The 13,306-nt window shown below is 44.6% G+C and overlaps 1 protein-coding gene across 1 annotated transcript; it reads right to left on the bottom strand.

Moving 5' to 3' along the window:
* Positions 1-753: 753 nt before the first annotated feature.
* Positions 754-12,250, bottom strand: arglu1a (arginine and glutamate rich 1a). The gene is made up of 4 exons (XM_037789363.1): positions 11,658-12,250; positions 6,444-6,669; positions 3,311-3,394; positions 754-2,502 (listed from the first exon to the last, which is right to left on the bottom strand). Exons 1-4 carry the CDS (start codon positions 11,990-11,992, stop codon positions 2,338-2,340), a joined length of 810 nt encoding a protein of 269 aa, XP_037645291.1. The 5' UTR covers positions 11,993-12,250; the 3' UTR covers positions 754-2,337.
* Positions 12,251-13,306: the final 1,056 nt, after the last annotated feature.

The following is a 13,306-nucleotide window of genomic DNA, read 5'->3' on the forward strand; positions in this document are numbered from 1 at the left end:
CATCTGTTGACTCATTATTTCATAAGAGATGAAGATGAGGAGACCGGTGCTGCTCCTCTGATCTGGGTCAACAGGTTCTAGTCTGGTGACAAGAGTTTAATCATTCATGACATTAATATCTTCATCCATCATTTGCTTCACTTTCACCTTTAATGTAGTCGACAGTTACAATTAGATTCATTAGTTTAAATCAATAAATCAAACCGGTTCCAAATACAGTAGAGATCCGTGCGGATTTGCACAGGTCGTTCAGTCTTTCACTTTAATGTAATGATTAGGAAGAGGAGGGGGAGGAGGTTCAGTCTTTAATGTAAGGACTAGGATGAGGAGGAGGCCGTGCCGGTCGGTCGGTGTGAGCTGATCTCAGTGTGTCACATCAGCCTTCACTTACTGGAAACTAACAGCGGCTGCATGAGTCTCAAACTGGAGCTGCCAACTCATTAGTGTTATTATTACGGTGGATTCCGTTAACTTGACGGTGATGTGGGCCTATACTGGATCAAATGGATCCATAGTGTTCAATAAGAAAAAACCCAACACGGTGCCAGTTAATACCGTTCCAATATGTCAGTGACCAGGTGAAACCATTACTTATTTAAAAGGATTGTGTGAAGTGATCTTCAGTCTGAATAAAGGCCACACAGCAACTTATTTGTGAGCCTGAAGTCTCCATAAAGCTAATTTTCATCCTGGTAAACAGAGGTCAGGTGGGAGGGGGGGGGTTACTCTTTAACAGCATCACACACACATCAGTGGAGGCATTCAATGGATTTATTGAACTGTTCAGTCCCTTGACAATTGGGAGGGGGGGGAAATTACATGACATATTCAAGATCCCACAACATAACAAAAAGTCATTATACCCACCTGAGGTCAGCCTGCCTGTCACTCACAACCACACACACTCACACACACACACACTCACTCTCACTCTCTCTCTCATTCACTCACTGACTCACTCACACACACTGCTGCTGACCTCAAACCTTATCTTACCTGAACTTGTCCATCCTAAACGAATCAAGACTTACCAAGTGAGGCTGCCTTGCCATGTTAATTTACTACAACAAAGCTGGGACAGAACACCGTGGACCGCTATGCTCGGCTGTTTTTCCCAAAAGAGAGTCGGATAAAATAAAAACTCAAGTATTTTACCGTTAACTGTGACCTTTTTTTTTTGTATTTCTAAATCGTGGCTCAATTTCATACCACAATCTCAATTTGGGGAGAGGAGGAGTGGGAGTCTGCACATCACAGCAAGGTTAATAAAATTACATCATCAGGAAACGTCCTCTCTCTCTCTCTCTCTCCTCCGTTACCCACAGCACCCCCCCCCCCCCCCTATCATAGACGAGACACATATCCTGTTGTTAAGGGTTGTGGTTCAGTCATGGGCAGCTTGGGAGTCGAGGCTGAGTTCACCTGCGCCGCAGCGACTTCAAATCCAACACAAGCTTTTACATTTCCTCTCAGCTCGACATGCTGCTGTCATTTAGAAAAAAAAAATTATATACATGGCAGACAGAGCTGAAGCAGAAAAGAAAAGAAAGCTGTAGATTTATATGGTGAACGGAGCTTATGGGCAAAAGGAAGTAAAGGTAAGGTGGAAGACACAAAGCTGTCAGCTGGACGGGAAGTTAACTGTGCTTTTATAGGCTGTGCTGTGATTTGTTACCACTGCGTCCAGCCACTTTGGGAACCTTGTTATTTCTTTTTTGTTTTAATGAAAACAGGAAAACCGCAGGCTGACTCCCGAGCTGCACATGAGTGTTTTTTTTACAGTAGACTGAACTAGACAAAGTCACACATAACTCTCCTATATCAGGGACTGGCGTTCTATTATTGACTGCTGGCTGTGAAGACATGTTAAGAAGAGCGCAGGCGCACAGTGGCTCGCTGCTGTTACACCAGAGTTAAGACTTACGGGGGCGAGGGACATGTTAAAGCATTCTACATCAAAAGTTCAAGTTCCCCTAAAAATGAAAATAAAACCGAGGGGGTGAAAAAAAAAAAAAAAAGCACAAAGAAGATTCATCTGTGCGGTGGGGGGGGGGGGGATTAGGATGGGGTGGAGGGGAGCAGTCAGGTCCTTCAAGGGGCGAAGAGCTGCCTCCTCTTCAAGGCCGGCAGGGACAACGTGGGGGACGAGCGAGTTAACACACCGGGTTGCACCCCTTTTTCCTCGGCCTTCCTTCAGCACTTCCAAAACGAAGCGAGCGTTCCTCAGAAGAGGAGGAGGAGGAGGAGGAAGAGGAGTGGGGTCGATTGATGAGGAGGGAGAGCTGGGTGTGGATGAAGGCAGGGCGCGACATGTGGACGAAAAGGGGGAGCAGTCTCTCATTCGGTGGCCTTGAGGGAGAAGGAGAGCTTGGGCCTGGACTTGCCCTTGCCGAGGATGATTTTCTGCTCCTCCTTCTGCTGCTTTTGACGGTCCTGCTCCAGCTTCATGCGCTCCTCGTGAATCTTTCTCTGCTCCTCTACAATACGCAACTGCTCCTCGGCCTGTCGGACACACAAAAGCAGAAACAATAAGGTCAGACAAGGACAAGAAAGCTGTATCTTTTAAAGCCAACTGCCCACAAGCTGCTGGCATCGTCTTCATACCCCCTTTTAAGATCCAGCGTTAGTGTCTGCTTGTCGTTTCTGTGCGCAGCGGTTTTACTACAGCCTCAGCATGTCTAAATCAAGCCCGAATCAAACAAGAACTGCTTTACAAATTAGTCAGACTTGAGCTTATATAGCCAACAGGAAATAAAAGCCACTGGTTTGGTAACCAAGGCTGATAACCATCAACTCAAAGCCACTCAATACAAGTGGTTTTCTTGCCAAAGGACTATTAAGTTATTCGATCATGTTGTGCTGCGGTTGGAGCCTTGAGGTCTCAATCAGTGGAGGACAAAGATTTGGAATTAAAGACACATAAGTGACATTAAAAGGACATAAACCAGACATGACGTGTGTCGGCTTTTTCTTACTGCACTTAGAAGTGAAATTATTTATCATTGAATGGATCAGGATGGTTACATTTCAAACTATTTGTGGGTATCAATATAATGAAAACATGAAAAGTGAATCAAGAGAGGAAACAAACCCCCATTCTTGTGTTATAATGTCACACAAACACAAGTGCTTTTCAGGGGTTTTGACAGCATTAAAGTGTTAAAGCGTTAAAAGGGGATCGTCTATTCATGTGCAATCAAGGCCGCATGCAAAATCTATTACATTGAGGGGTTATGAATTTGACTGAAATGGGATAAATGTATCACATAAAAGAGGCAGAAAAGAAGCAGTTTCACAGAGCAGGGCGTACCAGCTTAGCCTGAGCGTCGGCGATCTTGCGGTTATTCTCCTCCAGGATTTTTTCCAGCTCCTCCCGCTTAGATTTTTCTTCCTCCTAGACGGGTGACACGGTTCCATGTTAGCGCACGAACAGGCTACAGCCACAAAAGCACTTTATGGACATACATACACACGCTTGCCCTCTAATTGTCACACACACATACTCGCCACCAGCACACATACGGCACACAACTAACTCATTACACCACAGAGAAGTTTGTTTAGCCTCTCGCACATGACCACACTGTGGCATTCTTTTTGCAGTCAGGCTGAATCGTTTTTTTAAAAATACAAAAGGAGGGGGCAAAAAGCATAAAGCATAAAGAAAACTGTGGGGGAAAAAATGAACCCGCTAGTTTTTTTTTCCCCTCCCTCTAAATGCTGTTAATACCCTCGTAGAAAAAAAATTAAAAGCTACGCCACATCTAGGCCACTCACTGCATTATTGTGAAAGACATTAAAATGTATACACAAGAATTCCAAAAAAGGGGAAGCCCACTCATCACACTCATAAATAGAATAAAAGACATATAAAATGACAGACAATACAATCTAGAAGAAAAATACAATTGCTGATTTTTTTAAAACATCATTATAAGCAAGAGAAAAAAGGATACAAATAAAGGAGGGAATAGTTTTGGCTCACCAATGCACGTATACCTACGCATTTTGCCTTTGCATCCTTGCCTGTGTACCTACACAACTGGTGAAAGCATTCGGCATTAAACGGTTGAATATTTACTGTCTCGTCCGGACTGTGTGGCCCCTGCAGAGACAGAAGCGCTCCTGGGGTGGGTGGGTGGGTATGGGGGGGATTCTGCCATACCGCGCCGGCGGCATTCCTCTTTATAACTCTGATCTCTGTACTGCTTTAGCCTGCGCCTGCAGCCACAGCTCACATTGTTTTTTTAGTGTGTGTGTTTTTTTTTTCCTTTCCTTTACAGTGGCTCAGTCCCCCACTGAGACGATAGTCGCAGGGCGAAGGAGAGTACAGTACAAAGTGGCGTCTGTGTGCGTTTCGAGGAGGACCGGACCACGGTACACTTACAGTACAGGACACAAGTCTCGGCTGAGCTGAAAGGCTGCAGGCCAGCTCAGGTCAAGTGCTAGTTAGGAAGTTGGTGAGTTGTGTTTTCCAAAATAAAACAAAACAAAAACACAAAAAAAAATGTATTTATAAATAACAATATCAAAACTTAGCAGCAACCCTATAGAGGAAGCAAGTCATGAGTACAAAACACAGTACATTTGTTGTTTTTCTAGGGAGGAAAAAAGCTCTATAACTGTATAACATAATGAATATTAGAAAAAAAAAAGATATATTAATAGATAGAGGTTAGACCAGGAGATAGTTAACCTTGTCAAACAGGAAACAGGAAATGTAGTGGTCCGTCATTATGTATCCAAGAGCAGATGGCGTCTAACAGAAGATTTTCAAAACAAGGATTGTTAAAGAGAAGGTCGGGGGGGTGGTGGGGTGGTAAAGAAAACCTGTACAGGATAAACCGTCTGTGAATCAAACATGTGATTAACATTTCTACACATCAGATGTGATTTTTAAAATGTCAGAGTAAAAGAGACAGGAAATCTCCACTCTTGTTTCAGAAACTCCTGTAAGAGTTATGAAGCTTCTTCAGCTCAACACTGTAAGGCTGATCTTGACCTTCTGGTTATATAAGAAGGGGCCTTTGCTAGTTCTACCGGTTCCGTCGGTGTCTCGGATTGAGAGTGGGAGATTTAGAAAGAGGAGAGTGGTAGCGTACAGACAGAGCATGAGGCAGGAAGAGGGGTGACCCAATAAGTCCACGAAGGTAAAGGGAGGCATGCTCGGACTACATTTCTCACCCTATTAGTACCGAGCCACTGGTTGCTCCCTGTGCAAGTCGGGGTCACTAGGCTTTAGCTGCCCTTCTCATTCACAATACGTTATTACTGTAGTATAAACAAAGCCCCTTGTCTTAATGAAGCCTTGGGGAGGTGGGGCACAGGGTTTGTCAGACAGCCGTCTACTTTTTACTCTCTAAAACGCAAAAGGAGAGAAAGAAGCAAAGGGGCTTGTACTAACTTTAAAGAAGGGTCCTTGGGGTTGAGCTTCTTATTAGAACTCAAACTAAAGCCTGGCTAAGCCAATTCGTAAGAAAAAAACATAATTTTTCAAAAGACATAATACATAAGCTAGTCATTTCAGGCATTTGAGAAAAGTTGGAAAAATGGCCAGTGATGCAGAGAGACAGTGACTGTAAAACAAGAAGTGTCGTCTTAAAAAAAGAGAGCTCTTTATTACATATATGAACAAAGATGCTAGCAAATATGAAAAGGAAAAAGATCAAGCCGAACCAGGGGGAAAAAAATGATGAAAAAGAATGAAGTCAGTCAATTTTTTGTAACCCTGCCATGGCAAAACTCTCACGGGCAAGTTGGGAAATCTCCCTCGACGCGCCAAAATTAACGGCGGCAATATTCGCACTCCACCTCTTAAGTATGAAATAGCCAATCATATGCTTGAAAGCCTAAAATTGCCACTTCAGTTTCAGCACGACTCCCGCTGTTAGAAAACCAAAAATCCCATACTTCTAGCTTCTCAGTGCGAAACCTGTTAAGTAAGTGGCTGCGAGAAAATGAAGGATATATATTGCAGGCGCCACAATCTCAGGAGCAGGCGATATGACCGTGTGCACATGTTGTACAAAGTTCCATTATTTGGAATTTGTGGCCTTGTTCCCCAGAGATTAAACATGTGCATTTAAGTTGCATGCACAAAGTTTCATCTCCCATATTTGAAATTGTAAGAATGACCATAGGAACAGTTACACTGACACTCCGTTGGCAATGCTTTGTTACCAGTAAATACTGTATTTCCCTGTAGGACGGCCACTTCCAGGCCCTGCATATCCCCTGCCTGCAGTGAAACTTGTGCCATGGCTAGATTACAATCTGAAAAGTAAATTGGGAGGGGTGGGGGTCCCTCTCCCCCCACCGTCCCCACGTCCCGTAGAAAAGCACCAGTCAGAGGTGACTGGGAGGGAGATGGAGAGAGGGTTTAAAGGGGGTTTGGTAGGTATGTAGGGAATGGAGGGGCTGCGTTCCAAACGACCGAGCGTTACCTCTCTGGCCTTCTGCGCCGACAACTCTGCCTGCCGTTGCCTCTCCAGCTCCTCCAGCAGCTGCCGCTCCATGATGCGCTTCGCCTCCTCGACGCGCCGCAGCACCTCCCGCTCGATCTCGTCCTTCCGCTTCTCAAGCTCCTCCTCCACCCGCTTGGCCACCAGCTCCTCCACTCGCCGTGCCGTCTCCTCCTCGATCAGCTTCTCCTCGATCTCCTGCTGCCGGCTGGAGGATGGGGGGAGAAGAAAAGACATGAAAGGAGGAATGAGAGGAGACATAATAAAGAGGGACAGTTTATAGGAAATCAGGGATGGAACCGATTTATCATAAAGCCGATCTGCTCTCATACCAAAGACACATGCTACGCAGCACTAAACTACGAACAAAACAAGAAAGTGAGTTAATAACGCAAATACTGAAAATGTTTCGTGACTTTAAAAAAAAAAGAAGAAAATCACATTTATCTGCAGCATTATTTCTTCCTTGTGCAGCTCTATCAGTGAGTCACAGTCATTGAATTACACACAGTGTCACTGCAATTAACATTTTTGACTTTAGTTTACAGCGAGTCTGGTGTAGTCTTTCCACTGGCTTGGTATAGCATGCTTAAACAGTGCTGTCTACGTATGCATTTCCACTGTGCTCTCACATCAGGGACGACCACATATCGCGGGTCACTGAGGTCACTCCCCATTGAATGCAAGAGCTCACGGTTAGGACGCAGGAGCCTTATACTATAACAATAAGTATATAGCTAATACATACTTTTAGTATGGAAGTGGACTTTTTTTCAGAGGGGAAATGTTAAATGTTTAATAGGAGATTTGGTAAAAGAAGATGCAGCCAGCGAACAGGTTAGATGAAGAGCTGCAGGGGATTGGTGCTTATTGCAAACTGGGAAAACGCTGACCTCCAACATGGCATCTTAAGTATGCAACACCTTTTTACCAAGTCATTCATGCATGTTATATGTAAAACCACCAATGTTATGGCCAAATCACAGGTTGGCTACATACAGCATAGCACAGTCCAGGTATTCTGAATGTGTGGGAAAGTGACTCACTATACCAGCCTGAGCCTACTACCTCTATAGGAATCAATGAACCTGTCCAGTACAGCAGCAGACTGATGGGTTGATGCAGATGGAGGTCACCTGTCATCCTGTTTACCTGATTGAAAATGCTTTTAAATTGCTCTTTTTTCCCCCACCACCACCCTCAACAGGAAGCTATTAAGAGTTGGGAGGAGTGTTGTCACATCGCTTCTGGCACAACTGTAAACACACAACCTACCCTGCATGGATCTCATTTCATTCGGTCAGCCACTGTGGAAACCAGAGACTCTACCCAACTCAGGCCCGAGTCTTTCCTTATCTACCGAGTCTCTGTGTCGTGATATTTACATTTGTATACCTGGTTAAGTGGCCCTGTGGCCATTAAGCAGTAAAAAAAAAAGAGCCACTCAGGAGGCCAGGTGTTGGGCAGCGGCTCACATCTCAGGTGTCTTGTGTGCCTCTGGCTAGCACACACACACCTTCACAATAGCAACTTCCCTGTCCAACAGTTACAACCTGCCAAGCAGACAATAAACGGGCTCTGGTCATTATGTGTGGCACCCACTGCAGTGTAGTCGCAGAGTAGTGACAGTGTTGTGCTTTTATCAGCTGCACCTCCTGAAGCAGCAACTTGCTGCTTCAGCAGCTGAGCCAACCACTGATGCATAGTCAGACACTTGGATGTTTAAACATTAGGAGGAGTACATTGCTGAAAGGCTAATTGACCAATTTACATACTATAAGCTAGGGCTGCACGATATGTTGTTTAAGCATTGATATTGCAATGTGCGCAATAGTCACATCACAGGACATGCAAGCTCAAACACGTCATGCTACAACTTTTTTGCTACTTGATACAAAAGGAAAACTCGCAGTTTTACTTATTTGCTCCTGAAGGCTGAGTCATTGGTGTGTGAATGAGTATTAGATTAGATCCTGATGGGCAGGTTGGCTCCTTGCATGGCAGCCTCTCCCATCAGTGTATGAATGTGTGTGTGAATGTGTGAATGCTGACATGCAGTGTGAAGTGCTTTGAGTGGTCGAAAGACTAGAAATGCGCTGTATAAATGCAAGTCCAGTTACCATTTAAACTTATTTTGAACTTTATCACAATCATCATATACATACAGGTACATACAGGAATGTGACCTCTGTGTTTAACCTGTCCTAAGCATTAGGAGCAGTGAGATACTGTAAAACCTGTACCCCTTTCACACCAATGACCAGGGTTGGACCAGGGTTATCTGACCTTATCTTAGGATACGACCTGGGTCACAACCTGGGAGCAATGCATACCAGTTAGCTCAGGTGGTAGAAATGTGGGCTGCGGGGGAGGAGGGGGGGATACTTTATAACAGATAGATTTTTTAGCATATTTATTTGGAAAGATAAAAAGTTAAAAATGGTAACGTTACAAATAGCGCAAACACGCTTTAAAAACTGAAAAGATGCGTGTACAGCTGGCGGTACCGAGAGGTGGTCGGCTTATTATAAACGCGGTGTGTTTTCGTGTAACGTAACGGCGGATGCCTCTCTCATTCAGCAGCCTTGGTATGTCCGTTTAGCGTCACACTACGTTGTCCCTCACCGTCCAGTCATCTACCACTTTTTTCTTCCTCTCCGCGGACATCCAGGAGCTCCCGCACCTCAGAGTCCCGCCATACATCCGTGTTTTTCTCGTCCGTCGTTCACTTCCGGTATGTCTGAAATCATTCCTGCTGCCGTCCCACCGTTTGTTTATGAGCCACGGCGACCTGTGACAGTTGCGTCACGACTATGCGCCCTCATTTGCAACCGAATAGGTTTGCCCAGCCACGCATGTTAGCGACCCTGGTCTGTGCCGTTCACATCGAAATCGACCCTGGTCTGACCCACCTCTCGACCAGGGTTTGCAAAGGCGAGTTGATCAACGCGAAAGGGGTATCAGGGAGCAACTTAGGGTGCAGTGTCTCGCTCAAGGACACTTTGACATGCAGGCAGGAGGAGCTGGGGATCGAACCGCCAACCTTGTGGCTAAAGGACGACCCACTCTACACCCCGATCCACAGCCGCCCCATTCTCAATTCTAATCCAATGTTTCCCATTAACTACCTACAATCTAGGTAGGCATGCCACAGTTTTCATAATCAACAGGTGGGTTGCGTGCCTGCCCGGGGGACTCAACTCTGCAGGTCAGAGACTGCAGCCTGGCGTGGAAGGATCCTCTCCCCAGTGCGGGGCAAATTTCCTCCACGGCGGTGCACCGTGACCGGCTCTAATAGGTCGGCTTGGAAGGGCCCTGGGTGAAGGTGGCTCGCGGCTCCGGCTGTGAGCGTTACAGAACCCTCACCCGGACCTCGCCACTTCCGGGGGCCATGGACTTAGTGCTCACTACGCCCTCTTTCCCTGCAGAGATGGACGGGGTTCACGGCGCGACTGTCAACCAGGGCGGACTGTCCTTAGTGCAAGGGGTTAGCTCTGCATCGCCGTCGGCAACCCATCCAACCCATCTTGAAACATGGAGCCATCATGTTAACCCTGCGTTGTGGGTGTAAATTTTGCCGTGCCATCACTATTCATATCTGCACTACCAATGTGTGTATGATTGAATTGTTAACAAGAGCACACAATTGTTTATCTAGGCTCTTCATTTTGCTCTCAAAGGGCACCAGATTGACGCATTTAACTTTAAGGTGAAAAACAAAACAAAATGTTAAATGTTCTTATATTTTTTTCCCTGTATTTTTTCCATTTTTCACATACAGAAAAAAAAATTGCAATGTCAGTTTTTTCAAAATATTGTGCAGCCCTACAATAAGCATCCTTTCTTGCGTGCATTCAGTAAGTTAGTCACGTGTTTAAATAAATATGATGACCACAAATTATTTCCCCATGTACTACGTGCTGCTCCATGTGAGACTGCTGTTCAACTATTATTTCCACACTGATTCATACATTCATCTATTTTTCTACTAAATGCCTTAAGGAAAGGTTAGGGATAGAGGGTAAGGGGCATACCTTACACTATTTGTTTTGCCCAATAAGTGACTTACACAATTATTAAACTTTCAAAACCGTTATGAAGTATTTTCTAACGATAGAGCAACTGGTTGACAAACTGCACAGCACTACCTGACCTCATGCAGTCCATTAAGGGCCAGCGACCTTGCTTGGAATCTGCTGCACTGAAAATGCAGTCAGTGACAGTCTATGGCAATAATAGATAAGATAAGATGAACCTTTATTAATCCCCGAAGGGGAATTCAGGTGTCAAAGCAGCAACATCAGCAAACAGAGTGAAACACAGGGGAGGTACAGGTATACAGAAATTATAAAAAAGATATAGATACAGAGTGAATGGGTGAAGATAGTGTGTGCAGTCCGTCAATAAATAAATGTATTATGTGCAATAAATAAATGTAATATCTAAATATGTGCAGTCTATAAAGTGGTATATAAGATGTATAGTGTAAAGTAAGTGTAAAGTGGCCAGTGGTTAGAGTCCAAGATGGTTGCAGATGGACAGGGTTGCAGGAATGATTACTTTGTTTTTGAAGGGTTTAATATATGTAAAAAACAAAGTAATCACACCCACATCACAACTGTGAAGTGTGTACATTTGTGTTCTAGCCTAATTCGTAATCAATTAAAAAAACCCAAAAAAAAACATCAGTTCTTATAAAACATATATTCTTCATAATTAAACTGAATTTCAAGGAACAATCCAGCTGAAAAAGGTGAGCTGGTCCCTGCAGTGCAGCCATCTGCTCTGACAGGGATACTAGTGCAGTCTGTAGGCCCTGTACAGCCCAAGGCCTATGGAAGGAGGCTAGGACACGGGTCTTGGAGAATGGTGTATTACGCATGCGCAGTGTAACTCAGGCTGCGTTGCGATTGGCTCAATTTCGATGAGTTCAGGCCGGATTTTACTGCGCATGTGCAATACCCCCAGAGATATGACGCGTGATGCAGACTCCTTCTATAGGCCTTGGTACAGCCTAGCTGACGTTAGCATGCTCTGGCGGCTAGCATGCTAGTGCTAACAAGCTAACGCTATCCATACAAGTTAACGCAGTTAGCCTAGCAACTAGCCTAGCAGTTAGCTTAGCACACCTTGCAGTTCAATACGTGCTCCATTATGTAACAGCCGAGTGTTTTTAATAATAAAATATCTACTCACATCTTCCTCTGTCTCTCCATTTCGGCCCTCCTCTCCTCCTCCTCCTTCCTCTGCTTCTCGTCCAGAGCGTTCCTCTTGCTCAGCGTCCGACCGAAGATGTCGATGCGCTCCGGCGGTGAGGCTGCTGCTCTCTCTCTGCGGGTCGACGCTGTGGTGGACCGAGAACGAGAGCGGGATTCTCTGCGACGGTTCCTCTTCGACTCTCGGGACTTGGAGCGCTTCTTGGATCTCTCCCTGTCTTTGGACCGCGACCGAGACCGGCTCCGCTTCTTGCTGTGCTTGCTGCTTTTGGAGTGTTTGGACCGGGACGAGCTGCGGCTCCGGGATCGGCCCATGTTGACCACCTCCACTAGTAGAGCGCCTGCACCACCAAACTACTGGTCTTATTTCTGCTATGTGGACGATATCTGGATCCCCGCTCCACCTGCTCCTCTTTCAACGTGTTGTTTACAATAACCGACCAAGTGCAATTGCTTCAACGATTCTGTTTTGGAGAATAAATCATTGAAAACTGGTTGTTATTTTGTGTCCTACCAGCTAAAGAAAGATGGCGGTTTGTCTCGTTTGTGATTTCCCAGCAGGCACCGCGGCTTTCGGGATTTCTCGGCGATCTTCGGGATTGCCCGGTCAAATCAGAATCAGAATTGTGTTTATTGCCAGGTTTAAGAGGACTACACAAGGAATTTGCTTTGGTTTTGTTGGTGCAAGTAAGCAGTATAATAACAAAAGAATAAATAAAAACGTTAGAATAAAATAATAATAACAAAAAAAATTCAATATACAAAATAAGCTATAAACAAAAATAATCATGATACAAACAGCAAATATTGCCTGTGTGCAAACAATCAAGTACCAGAGGGAGAGAGAGGGATACTGTAGGGGGGATGAAATGTACAGTCCCCAAACTTTCTCAAGAGAAATAGATTTGGAAAATATTAATTATATAACGTAAGTGGGCAATATGTGTCTGTACTGCCTGGGTTTAGAGCAATCCGTGATTAAATGTGCACATAAATACAGATTGTGCACTTATTGGGTTGTTTGTATACAGCAAAGTCAAGGTTACACTTCATTTTAGCTGTTTAGAATATATTTAAATCTTATCAGAGTTATGAAGGGAAAAAAAAGGATTTGTGTGCATAAATAAATGTATGCTCTCAAATGAATACATTGTGCATACAAATTACACATTTGTGAACTTGAAGTATTAATGTGTGCTCTCAAATTAGTGTGTGTACCCAAACAGCAGTAAACAGTTGACCACCTCCACTAGTAGAGCCTGCACCACCAAACTACTGTGTCTTATGTCTGCTATGTGGACAATATCTGGGATCCCGTTCCACCTGCTCCTCTTTGAATGTATTATTTACAATAACCGACCAAGTTGAGTTGCTTCAACGATTCTATTTTGGAGAAAAAATCATTGAAAACTGGTTGTTATTTTGTGCCCTACCAACTAAAGGAAGATGGCGGTTTGTCTCGTTTGTAATTTCCAAAAAGGCACCGTGGCTTTCGATATTTCCCGGCGGTCTTCGGGATTGCCCGGTCAAATCAACGCACCCACGAGTCAAATGTACAGTCCCCAAACTTTCTCAAGAGAAATAGATTTGGAAAATATTAATTATATAACGTTAAGTGGGCAATATCTG

Source organism: Sebastes umbrosus, chromosome 13, assembly GCF_015220745.1.
Source record: "Sebastes umbrosus isolate fSebUmb1 chromosome 13, fSebUmb1.pri, whole genome shotgun sequence".
NCBI lineage: Eukaryota > Metazoa > Chordata > Actinopteri > Perciformes > Sebastidae > Sebastes > Sebastes umbrosus.